The 12,915-nt window shown below is 38.6% G+C and overlaps 1 protein-coding gene across 1 annotated transcript in view; it reads left to right on the top strand.

The window, feature by feature from the left end:
• RELN (reelin) overlaps positions 1 to 12,915 on the top strand; it is a 532,400-nt gene that overhangs the window by 442,453 nt on the left and 77,032 nt on the right. Inside the window, exons 35-41 of the mRNA XM_042915885.1 lie at positions 1,279 to 1,419; positions 1,525 to 1,702; positions 5,059 to 5,143; positions 5,983 to 6,165; positions 9,063 to 9,234; positions 9,336 to 9,438; positions 12,071 to 12,300. Of these exons, the coding sequence (XP_042771819.1) occupies positions 1,279 to 1,419; positions 1,525 to 1,702; positions 5,059 to 5,143; positions 5,983 to 6,165; positions 9,063 to 9,234; positions 9,336 to 9,438; positions 12,071 to 12,300 (1,092 nt within the window). The remainder of the gene's footprint in view (positions 1 to 1,278; positions 1,420 to 1,524; positions 1,703 to 5,058; positions 5,144 to 5,982; positions 6,166 to 9,062; positions 9,235 to 9,335; positions 9,439 to 12,070; positions 12,301 to 12,915) is intronic.

Here is a 12,915-nt window from a genome sequence, read left to right on the forward strand (position 1 = left end):
TTTATTTTTATTCCACAAACATTTATTGAATATCTGTTATGTTTTAGAACACTGATACAGAATGAATAAGCCGACGCCAGGATCCAAATATATTATTTAGGATAACATACATCTAAGCAGTTGTTTATGATATAAAATGGTGACCATGATAATAGGGATTTTATTGAAACACAGTGGAGTACTACCTAAGTGAGTTTTGGGGGAGTTGAGAGAGATTCCTGGAGGAGCCAGTGTGTGAACTGAATAAGCAAGTAGAGCTTGTCCAGGTGAAAAGGGTTCGTGGAAAGCCATTTATGCTTTGTAAGCCAAAACAAAATCCCAAAGACCAGAAAAAGCTTGAGCTGATGGGGAAATTCAAGGATTCGGGATTGCTGGAGTATAATTATGAGGCAAGAAACAGGGAAAGATAAAACAAGGGAAGAGGTCAGATGATGAAGGGGCCACGTATATGGGCCTAAGCCAGTTGGCCTTGACATTGTTCAAGCCACCATGCTGGCAGCCATGTTGCATTGAGGGAGTACTTGTGTAGGGGAAACAATAGCCCTTAAAATGTTACTATTGAAATTGTTCTTCAAGTAGACTGTGTTCCCCATTCCAAATAACTAACAAAATTCTGTGCGATCTGTTCCTAAATGAGGGTCTGTGACTGCTGTTTGTTAAAGCTGCATATCTTTCTAGATAAGGTGATCTTCTGACAGTCTATTCCAAGTTGCGTATTGCAAATATAAAAGAAAATACGGGAACGCCTCACATCATTGTCACTCTCAACTTTAGGGATCTAGAACCCCAGGCACCAAAATGGAGGCAGAACATCCACAGGGCTTCCATTTTAGTGTCTCAGAAACCGTTTAGGGACAGTAGAACAGGGACCTCAAGGCAAGAACTTTATGAGATTCCAACTTTTCTCATGTGTATCATCTTTCATCTCTTTTCCCATCCTGAACGACAGTAAATGCCTGAAAGCAAAAATCAAAATCGGACACGCCGTTCGACCACAGAATAAATCGATAGTTTGAAATAACTTTCCCGTCCCAGGTGCATTCAGAGACACTTGCATGGAAGAAAGGGTGAAATATTTAAAAAACACGTTTTCTTCTACTCTCTTGCTGGTGGGTTCAGCAGGCAAGGGCACCCAGTACTTGGTATGAGAAGGGAGTATTTCGAAGTAAAGGAAATTGGAATGGGGAGGAGGGCTCTTCAAAGTGAAAGGAGAGTTAAAATAAATGTTCTCCTACTGTCAGGGTTGCTTGTCGAACCAAGTGTGTTTTCTTTGGTTAGATCTCCCAGGACCCGGTTCAGGTGGATTCAGTCCAACTACACCATGGGGGCGGACTCCTGGGCTATTGACAATGTTGTGCTGGCTTCAGGGTGCCCCTGGATGTGCTCAGGAAGAGGGATTTGCGATGCTGGACGCTGTGTGTAAGTCAATAAAACTGGCACTTTCTTTCTTTACCCTGCAAAAATAAAAATGGCTTTTGAACTCATGACAAAGAATGCCTTTCCACCACTCCTTTTTTTTCTTAGGTGTGACCGGGGCTTTGGGGGAGCCTACTGTGTGCCCATGGTCCCCCTGCCCTCAATTCTTAAGGATGATTTCAACGGAAACCTACATCCCGACCTTTGGCCTGAAGTGTATGGTGCGGAGAGGGGGAATCTGAATGGCGAAACCATCAAATCTGGAACATCACTCATCTTTAAAGGGGTTAGATAAGATTCTGCTCCTCTACACTGCTACCAGAATTCCTTCCTCACACACTGCTCCACACAAATGCGTTCCTGAATCTTCTCAGATGATGCATAATTTTATACCTAGCTGTTGTCTTCTAGCCCGGACCATGTTTCCTCCTCTGTTCAGCACAATCATTCTTTAGGATTAATTAGGCATAAAATCTTTCCTCTACTTTGATAATCAGACCTCTGTTACTTTCTGCTGGAATTATACACACACACACACACACACACACACACACACACAAATTATGCATATGCAGTTTCTAGAATCTTGACTTCTAGAATGTAGCAGTTTATGTGGTATTGAATATATAACTTGCAGAATTGTAGAAACTGATTTTATAAAAGGTCTTTGCCATTTCCTTTCTTTTTCCCCCCTTTTCCTCCTGTTAATGGAGCCCTTTCATGACTTCAAGAAAGCCAAACTTGTGAGTCAAGTGACCTAGCATTCTCGGACACTGTTAGTATGTTTTTGTATTTCAACCTAGATGTCTGGTGAGAGAGACGTTAAGCAATTATGTGAAGCACTGTACCGGTTGGCACATCTTCCTGTGTGAATATATGCTTTATTGCATCTCCCAGCATGGGGAAATCAGCTGATCTAGATGTGCAAATGAAATCTTTAACAATAATCTGCATGGGTTTCTGTACAACCCTAATGATGAACACCTAATACTTAGAAAATTGGACACTCTGGAACTTTTTCAATTATAGCTGTTAGATACTGCTTATCACCCTTGTTTGAATCCCGAACTCTTTTCAAGCTTGGATGAGAGAGAAAAAACCCTTAGGGGTTTGAGAGATTTATAAGTCCCTAAGAGCTATGAGAGGCCAAAGAAATGGAGGTGGGACCCTTCAGGATGGAAACTACTGTTTTTTCTGTGTGTGTGTGTGTGTGTGTGTGTGTGTGTGCATGTTTGTGTGTTTTCAGTCTTGTCTGAGGCATTAGCTCTCATGACCACTGGCTCATTTCCCATCTGTTGTTTGCAACAGGGACAAGACCAAAAAAGTGGAAGCCCTGAGACTTTTCATGATTTAAATATCTTTACCTGATAAATTTTTAAGTAATGGAATTAACCTGGTCCCTAGATCCTATAAAGGAGGAAGACACACGGTGTTTTCTATTTTCCCTTTAGCCATCCAAATGCAAGAGCAGCCAAGCATTATACGTGTTAGACATATTATCTATCAGCCCTGCAAGATGGAGAGAGGGCTCAGCATGTGCCATTCAGTAGCCTGCAGTTTGACCTAGAAAGGCATTCTTTCGTAAAAAAGGAAATGATAGTCCCTCTTTAATGTTTATAGATTCAGGAGCACTATCAGCTATTCAAATAGCTTGTTGGATACCAAAGAACTCCCACATTTACCCCAAATGGATTAATGAATCCAGAAAAAGGATGAGAAAAGAAACCTATCTATGGGAGCTAGAATATACACAGGAGCAGGGCCTACAAGTTCCATCATGTAATTAATATCAAGGGCCGAACTATAAGCTGATACTGCAAACGTGAAACATACTTTCATGTAGGTCATGCCCACTTTCTACACAGTCTTTCCTACAAGATGCAACGTGAAATGGTCATTTTATGGCTGATCTATATTTGCCCACGGGAACCACTTTATCCTTAAATTCCATAATCAAGGGGGCAGAGTCATCATATTCTTCTAACTTACTGTTAGTAAGGGATCTTTATTAGCTGGATCTATTAACTACCCACCTCAGAGCTTTTTCATGGCAAGTTGAAGAAGTCACCATTCCTCATAACCTCCACCTCTACATGGCACCAAGCTGTAGGACCCTTCAAGGCTTTGTGCTTATCAGAGTATGAGGGAGGGAGGAGAGACAGTGAGACATGAAGAATAGGCATTGATTAGATGCCACAGACTGATTAGGGCAGTGAGTTATTAGGATAAAAGAAAAACAAAGATTGGGAATAGAAGGATTTTCAAATGCAACCTTCAATCCTAGAAGCTTGAATCTATGCGTTATAAAGTTCAGGGATACGTATGCGTGAGGTTACTTTTTCATTACAGTATTAAATCATTCTCAAATTCTAAATTTAGCATTATCTGGCTTTCTTCTCCCCACAGCCAAAGATGATTTAATAAACCAAACACTGGTGTCCCGTAAAGGGTGGAAGATAAGTTTCATAGTCTGACATATCTGGATTTGAATTCTACCACTACTGCTTTTAAACTGTACAATCTTGAGCAAGTTACTTTCTCCGAGTACCAGTTTCCTTCTGTGCATCAGAAAGATAATAATTTCTTGCCCTTACAAGTTTATGTGTTTTAAAGAAGTGTCTATTTTAGAACCCAGCATGTTATAGACATTCAGTAATATGGTTGCCATGACAAAATTAGTTCTATTTAAAATTTTTCAGTTGTTGAGCATTGTGCTTTCTAGTAAATATTAAGAAAAAGAGGAAGAGTTTACTTTCTCTAGCTAAAATTGCATTGGGTGTTTGTTAGTTGATAATTAAGAAATCCAGTGTCCATTCAGTATCACATAGCCCTATGTCGCCAAAGAGTCACTTCATTCAGAAGTCATAGCTAAGTAAGAAACTAAATAGTAATGCCTATTTGTACCTTAGGACATGTGCATAGAGAAATTCTATTTTCCTGGCTGTCACTGCAGTGCTTTAAACACACGGAGAAAACAAGCTACAGAGCTGTCAATCCCAGGCAACCAGAAATAGTTAATTAGCAGAAAAAATTACCAAAGCTAATGTGATCGCTTTCTTTCTTCTTTGGCTTCTCTGCATGAACAGTTACAGCCGAAGCATGGGGACTTGCTTAGTTATGCCTTATTTAACTTGACCAACTGGAGGGTGTTGTGTCAGCCTGAATGAGAGCCTCCCAGGGCTGTCAGCATGCACAAAGGAGTAGTAAGTTCCTGAGACTCCTTGGAACACTGTAAAAGTTACCTATTAATTCCCAACTTCCAGCAGGCTCACTTGGCAGAGAATTTCCGTCTGATTCCTCATTACTCCTCTCATGGCATGCTGTGGTCAAAGGAGGCAACTTTTTTAAAAAGGCCTGTAGTTATATAATGCTATCATTTTTGCACTGCTTTTCATAAAAGTCACAGCAAAGCGTGGTTTCGAGTTGAGACAATGAAATTGTGTTATGCAATCATAGGACATGAGAGCCTCAAGAAAGGGAAAATCATCAATTTTTCCTTTTGAACTGGACCAAACATTGCTTCTTGATCATTACTTATATGTATCTATTACTTAGTTAATACAAGTTAAGTGTTTAAAAGTCAAAAGAAAATAATTTTGCAGATGAAATAAAGTTGCTTAACGTATATGTTGTTGTTTTCAGGAAGGACTGAGGATGTTTATTTCAAGAGATCTCGACTGTACCAATACTATGTATGTCCAGTTTTCACTTAGATTTATAGCAAAAGGTAAGCTATTTCTATGGGTAGAATTCATTATTTCCCTTCAGAAGAACTCCCTCTTACCTTGCACAATTACTCCCCCACAAAGAAAAAATGGATTTGAGGCCCATAGATTCTCTTACATGGAAGAACTAACATAAATTTGAGTAAATAAACATTCACAAATGTGCTTCTATAATCTAAGTTCGTCTTAATATAAGGGTTAGGTAACTACTGATTTTGCAATAATTTCATATAGGTGTAGTAAGTAATCATGCTAGTTCTACGGTAAATTTATCATCATGTCCCTGAGTCTTTTTTCCACCACCACTTCCTAGGTGTAAGAATTTTATGTTTTAAAATTTTAACTTATGGAAATTTTGGATTTTCTTTGACAGATGTGAACCCAAAAGAGACAGCTCTTTGCCACTATCACCTTTCATATTAACTAAACCATTTTCTCGACAAATAATGCCATTTGGATATAATAAACTTTCAAGTTGATTTTTGCTTGTATCCTAAGATTTAAACGTTTGACCTTTTGTAAAATTGCGATGCCTGTAGAATCAAAATTTTCTGATGTAATATTTCCTAACTGAAATATAGAAAGATATGTGTTCATATCTGAGAAAGAGAGAGATACTGTCATGTGAAAATCTAAGATCTGGGGTGCATTTTGAGGTACATTCATACAGAAAGCCCCACCTGTCATAGCTTTAAGCTGCCTCCCAAGCATTTGGACTATAAAGCCTCTATGCAAATACAGGTCAGCTTATGCATCAGTGCCCGAAGAATAGTCTCTTAGAACATACCACTTCCCCATTTTTATCACAATATGTTTTATGCCTATGGTATCTTCTTTTTAGGTACCCCAGAGAGGTCTCACTCTATTCTATTACAATTCTCCATCAATGGGGGAATCACTTGGCTCCTAATGGATGAATTTTACTTCCCTCAAACAACAAACATACTTTTCATTAATGTCCCCTTGCCATATACTGCCCAAACCAACGCTACAAGATTCAGACTCTGGCAGCCTTATAATAATGGTAAGAATGCCCATGTTCTCCTATGATCAAAACTAACTGTGACCTTTTAACGTGTGTTTCTAAGATGTGGAGGGAGTGTTTGTCAACTGAGTGGTTTAGTTGTCCATAACACACATTTTTCATGCTTCCCTTTTGAGGAGTCTCAATGTATATTTAACTTTATATATCTTTATCACCTCTTTGTACTTGACTCATAAGTTCTCTTGCTAATGTAAATATAGCAAAAGCCTCTTACAGAGCTAAGGTTTTTAAAAAATAATTCAGCATTATCATTAGCCACTCATCAACTATAACTACATTCTTGCTAAATTCATTTAGGAATACATAGTTCTTCTGAATGTGGCATTTCAGTAGTGAGATAGAACAACATTGTAGCAAAATACCATGACAAAAACAGAGGGACTTACACCAAGCAGATAGTGGCTTAGATAAAATATTCTTATCACATACACTCGCTTCCGTGATAAGTTAAAGCGAATGTATAATTTAATAGCATTTTCAAATGGTTACAGAAAATGATTTTACAAATTTGTAATGTTTTATTGCTTCCAATATTTCTATTAACTGCTGATTATAAAGGACCAGACTCTACCAAATCATGCATTTAATGGCCTGAGTAAGCATGGAGATATCACATTAAGCAGATTCTTTGCAAAGGTAACACAGAAATGGATAAGAAAACTGTACTGCTGTCTCTAAAATTTAACCTGAATATTTACTTTATAACTCATAAACCAAAGAAAAATGTAACTTATGAACAGTAAAAATAATCTTTTAAAATCACCAAATAAAAGTGGAAAGAAAGAAAGAAAGAAAGAAAGAGAAAGAAAGAAAGAAAGAAAGAGAAAGAAAGAAAGAAAGAGAAAAGAAAAAGAAAAAAATGTGGGAGTTTCACAGTCCAAAGGATCATTGTCTTCACGGTATGATTAAAATGCTTACCTGATTATTATTTTTATTTTTTAAATTTATTTTCAAGTTAGTTAACATACAGTGTAGTCTTGGCTTCAGGAATAGAACCCAGTGATTCATCTCTTAAGTGTGACACCCACTGCTCATCCTGAAAAGTGCCTTCCTTAATGCTTGTCACCCATTTAAGCCACCCCCCCCCAACCTGCCCCTCCAGCAACCTTCAGTTTGTTCTCTGTATTTAAGTCTCTCATTACCTGATTTTTCTTCACTGTTTTCACCAAATGCTTCCAAAACAAGAAAAGAGAAGACTACTTGAATTAGAACAGTGATAGATTTAGAGAGACGCATGTGACTTCATTTAAAACTACAGGCTCCTATTTCTAGATTCTTTGTTTTTATGGATTTTTTAAACTTTTTATTTATTTTTGAGAGACAGAGGGAGACAGAGCATGAGCCAGGGAAGGACAGAGAGAGAGGGGGACACAGAATCTGAAGCAGGCTCCAGGCTCTGAGCTGTCGGCAGAGAGCCCGATGCCGGACTCAAACTCATGAACTGTGAGATCATGACCTGAGCCGAAATCGGACACTTAATTGACTGAGCCACCAAGGTGCCCCTCTAGATGCTTTTATTTTATTTTATTTTATTTTATTTTATTTTATTTTATTTTATTTTATTTTTAAGAACTGTAGTAAAAGTAAAAATCAGTGAGGAAGCAACCTTGGGGAATCCTGATGTTTCTGGTTGGCATGGTCTTATCTCCTTGTTTCCTTCAGTCCAAACAGTGCTTTGCAAAAGCAGCCTGGGTTTGCCCTTCTTATCTACTCAGTAATATCTTTAAACACCCAGCCTATGCTGCTGAATCAAATTCTGTGACAGCCTAAGTAGTGATTTTACTGGTTTTCTGTACATTCCCATGTCGCTTCAAATAAACATAAAACTTTTGAAAAGTGTTAAGAAAAAAAATGTATATAACACAGGGTATTTTCTTCTTTGTAGTTTTTTTTTTTTTTAATTTTTATTTGAGAGAGAGCGCACGGGAGAGGGTTGGAAGAAGAGAGGGAATCTCAAGCAGGCTCTACGCTCTGCAGCGCAGAGCCCAACATGGAGCTCGATCCCACAACTCTGGGATCATGACCTGAGCCAAAATCAAAAGACAGACAATCAACCAGCTGAGCCACATAGGCGCCCCTCTTCTGTGTAGTTTTTAACAATTAAATAAAATTATGCATTAGGACAATGTTTTAGTGACCACAGTCCTTTGACCTGACCAAAGCGTGATGCTAAGTCATGGGTTGACTCTAAAAGCTCATTAGTTGGGGCACTTGAGTGGCTCAGTCAGTTGAGCGACCGACTTTGGCTCAGGTCATGATCTCACAGTTCATGAGTTCGAGCCCCACATCGGGCTCACTGCTGTCAGAGCAGAGCCTACTTGGGATTCTCTCTCTCTGCCTCTCTCTGCCCCTCCCTGTTGGCACTCTCTATCTCAGAAATAAGTAAACATTTAAAAAATAAAATAAAATAAATAAATAAATAAAATAAAAGATCATGAGTTTCTCCTTGGATAGACTAGTGTACCTCAGTTTACAATCCACAGACTTGATCGCCCATCTTCACAGATTTAGATATCTTACAGATTCCACTAAACCGTGAAAACATAACTCAAATCCCATTCTTGGGGGTTGGGCGGGGGGGTCGTTAGCACCACTGTAACTGGAAGGCAACGCACTTTCACAAACTGTTTGTCTCAGCTTCCTGAAATCAGTGAGGCTGTTCCATGCTATGTCAATTTAATATGATTGAAAACTTAATTTTTTCTCCTACTTGAACCACTGTAGATACACTGTTATATAGTTTCTGTTTCTTTTTCTGGAAGGCCTATATCTAACCTGTTGTCACTGATTGCCTTCTTTACTTTCTTCCCTTGAGCAAAAATATGTCTCTGATTTGTACCATTGGAAAACCTTTTTTTAACCCAAAAATGCCTTAGGTAAAAAAGAAGAAATCTGGATTGTTGACGACTTCATTATTGATGGGAATAATCTAAACAACCCTCTGATGCTTCTGGATACATTTGACTTTGGACCCAGAGAAGACAATTGGTTTTTCTATCCTGGTGGTAACATTGGTCTTTATTGCCCATATTCTTCAAAAGGAGCACCGTAAGTCTTTAATTGAGATGCTAAAAATAAAACCACTGCTGTACACAAATCATGATGAACTTTTGCCCTAATGGATTTCTGGTTGTTTTCTTATATAACAGTGAGGAAGATTCAGCTATGGTATTTGTTTCAAATGAAGTTGGTGAGCATTCCATTACCACTCGTGACCTGGATGTGAATGAGAACACCATCATCCAGTTTGAGGTACTTGACTCTGTTCTATCAGAAATGCTTTCAGTTGTATCTTGAACAAAAGCCAGGAAAGCGAAGGAAAATCTCAGATAATTTCATGCATTATAACTTCCCATTTTTGTGCAAGGACCAAAAATGGTTTTACATCACAATTCATTTTTATTAGCAGAACCAATTGTCCTACTAAGGCTTACTTCTGAATTTTTGTCCTTTATGTATTACATAGTCTCCCACCTACTACAATGGGAAGTTGTTGAAATAAATTATTTTAAACATTTTAAAAATGAAAAGAGCCATGCTAATCTTGTGTTATTGTTTTCACAGTTTTTATGCATTTAAGACCCAGTCAACATAATGACCATTATACCCTGCCAGCACATTTCTATGATGTGTATCATGGTGCCGTGAATTTTAACACCACACTATTTTTATAATTTTTGTGTATTTCATTAATATTCATGGACCCCTTATAATTTTGAGGAGAGCAAATTAATAATGTATAAAAGAAAACTTTTATGTGTTTTGAAGACTTAGATAAAATCAGCAGAAGCAAGGGTGTGCTGTGCCAGCATTCAATATCATTAACTTTCAGAGGTGCTTGTTTCATAGCTGAGGTCTATATCAACCTTTGGGAAGGCATAAAATAGTGCCTAATTGCATCAACAAAATTGTGAATATTTGTTTTATTTTTTATTTATTTTCATATGGGTCTTTAAATTTTTTTATATTTTTAATTTTTTTATTTTTTTAAATTTACATCCAAATTAGCATATAGTGCACCAATGATTTCAGGAGTAGATTCCTTAGTGCCTCTTACCCCTTTAGTCCATCCCCCCTCCCACAGCCCCTCCAGTAACCCTCAGTTTGCTCTCCATATGTATGAGTCTCTTCTGTTTTGTCCCCCTCCCTGTTTTTATATTATTTTTGTTTCCCTTCCCTTATGTTCATCTGTTTTGCCTCTTAAAGTCCTCACATGAGTGAAGTCATATGATTTTTGTCTTTCTCTGACTGACTCATTTCACTTAGCATAATACCCTCCAGTTCCATCCACATAGTTGCAAATGGCCAGATTCATTCTTTTTGATTGCCGAGTAATACTCCATTGTATATATATACCACATCTTCTTTATCCATTCATCCATCGATGGACATTGGGGCTCTTTCCATACTTTGGCTATTGTTGATAGTGCTACTATAAACATGGGGGTGCATGTGTCCCTTGGAAACAGCACAGCTGTATCCCATAGATAAATGCCTAGTAGTGCAATCGCTGGGTCGTAGGGTAGTTCTATGTTTAGTTTTTTGAGGAAACTCCATACTGTTTTCCAGAGTGGCTGCACTAGCTTGCATTCCCATTGAATATTTGTTTTAGATTAACTATCTGTAGCCTCTAAATTAGACTTCTCTTTTGCCTCTCAAAAGTTCAGAGACCAAATGATGCCTTCGTGGAGAAATTATTCTGTATCTATTTTAAACTTTGTTTTATTTTCTAATGCTATTTTAAGTTACTTAAATAACTATTATATTTTCTAAATTGATGCTTAAATGTTAATAAAAAGTAGTGCCTGCGGCCCTGTTCTGTTATCAAAAGGATCTAGGTAGAAACAAATGCCTGTAGTTGAAAAGTTTATCAAATGTTGATAGTTTACTCATCAAAAGGCACAAGGAGTAAGCTCAACAACAAAAATTATAAATATATCCAGTTGCTACAACAGCAAGAAAATATTAATCTCAATTGCAAGAGGGGAAAATTTCATAGAAAGAATTATATGCATTTATTTAATTAAGTTTTAGTTTATTTACTTGAAAGCATGGAAAAAGGAATGAAGTGGTTATTTACCTAATGATTAAGAGGATCTTTCTGAGAAACACTCTCCCTGTGCCAGGGAAATGGTGACAGTAATTATATTTTGTTTTGTTTTAATATTGAATACATATTAAAGTTTCTTCACATGCAAAACTTGGGGGGTTATTTGTAAGGTGTCACAAGAAGGAAAACAGAAGCTCTTCCAGGTCTCCTGGATGGCTCAGTCGGTTGAGCGTCCGACTTCAGCTCGGGTCATGATCTCGCAGTTTGTGAGTTCAAGCCCCACGTCAGGCTCTGTGCTGACAGCGCAGAGCCTGGAGCCTGCTTCGGATTCTGTGTCTCCCTCTCTCTCTGCCCGTCCCCTGCTCATGCTCTGTCTCTCTCTGTCAAAAATAAATAAACATTAAAAAAAAATTTTTTTTTAAAAAGAAGCTCTTCCTATTTAGCAGACTGAAAAAAAAAATAAACAAACAGCTAGTGGTTAGAAATAAGGAAATGGTCTTTTCATTATGACTTGCTTGGCTTGGCTATGAAAGTAGGCCAGAGGTAAAATTTGGACTCTTTGCCAGACTCTGCCTTCCCCACTTCCTAGCTTTTTATAAAATGAGGGAAAATAAAATTTTTATGAGGTCCTTTGAGGTTCTTTATGGAAAAATTATTATTTGAAGGTAATATATGATATTACTCAGTTAGGCAAAACAGAATTTTAGAGTGTTAAATATTTCAGCAAGACAGTTCCCAGGAAAATGGACTCTCGAGAAAATAATGAAGTGGTGAATCATTTCAAGGCTTGTTGCTCCGAAGTAATTTGTATGATTTTTTTCCTTCTTCCCCAAGATCAATGTTGGCTGCTCCACTGATAGCTCATCTGCTGATCCGGTCAGACTGGAATTTTCAAGGGACTTTGGGGCGACCTGGCACCTGCTACTCCCCCTGTGCTACCACAGCAGCAGCCACGTCAGCTCCCTGTGCTCCACTGAGCACCACCCGAGCAGCACCTACTACGCGGGGACCACCCAGGGCTGGAGGAGGGAGGTCGTGCACTTCGGGAAGCTGCACCTTTGTGGGTGAGGACACTGCACTTTTCTCATTGGACGGTTTTCTCGCTGATGTCATCCTTGACTTGCCACTTCATCAGGGGCATCTTCCAGCTTACGTTTCTTCCTCATTCTCCGCTTCAGCAGATCACTGGATGTTCAAAACATAGGACACTGAGCTGACACTACTCACTTATAGTTTGAGGATAGATTTAAAAGAGCGCTCCATGGGGCGCCTGGGTGGCTCAGTCGGTTAAGCGGCCGACTTCGGCTCAGGTCACGATCTCGCGGTCCGTGAGTTCGAGCCCCGCGTCGGGCTCTGTGCTGACAGCTCAGAGCCTGGAGCCTGTTTCAGATTCTGTGTCTCCCTCTCTCTCTGCCCCTCCCCTGTTCATGCTCTGTCTCTCTCTGTCTCAAAAATAAATAAACGTTAAAAAAAAAAAAAAAAAAAAAGAGCGCTCCATGGACTCCACCCTGTAGTGGTTTGTATCCCCATGGGTCTTTATTAGATCACTTAAGAAGCAACAGAAATACGATTCTCTCCTAATGTAATTCTCCCCCCTCCTGCCCCACCTCCCAATATAAATGCAGTTAGAATTTTATGACTTTCAGGACGCCAGTATGGCTCAGTCAGTTAAGCGTCTG

Source organism: Panthera leo, chromosome A2 (genome assembly GCF_018350215.1).
Source record: "Panthera leo isolate Ple1 chromosome A2, P.leo_Ple1_pat1.1, whole genome shotgun sequence".
Classification (NCBI taxonomy): domain Eukaryota; kingdom Metazoa; phylum Chordata; class Mammalia; order Carnivora; family Felidae; genus Panthera; species Panthera leo.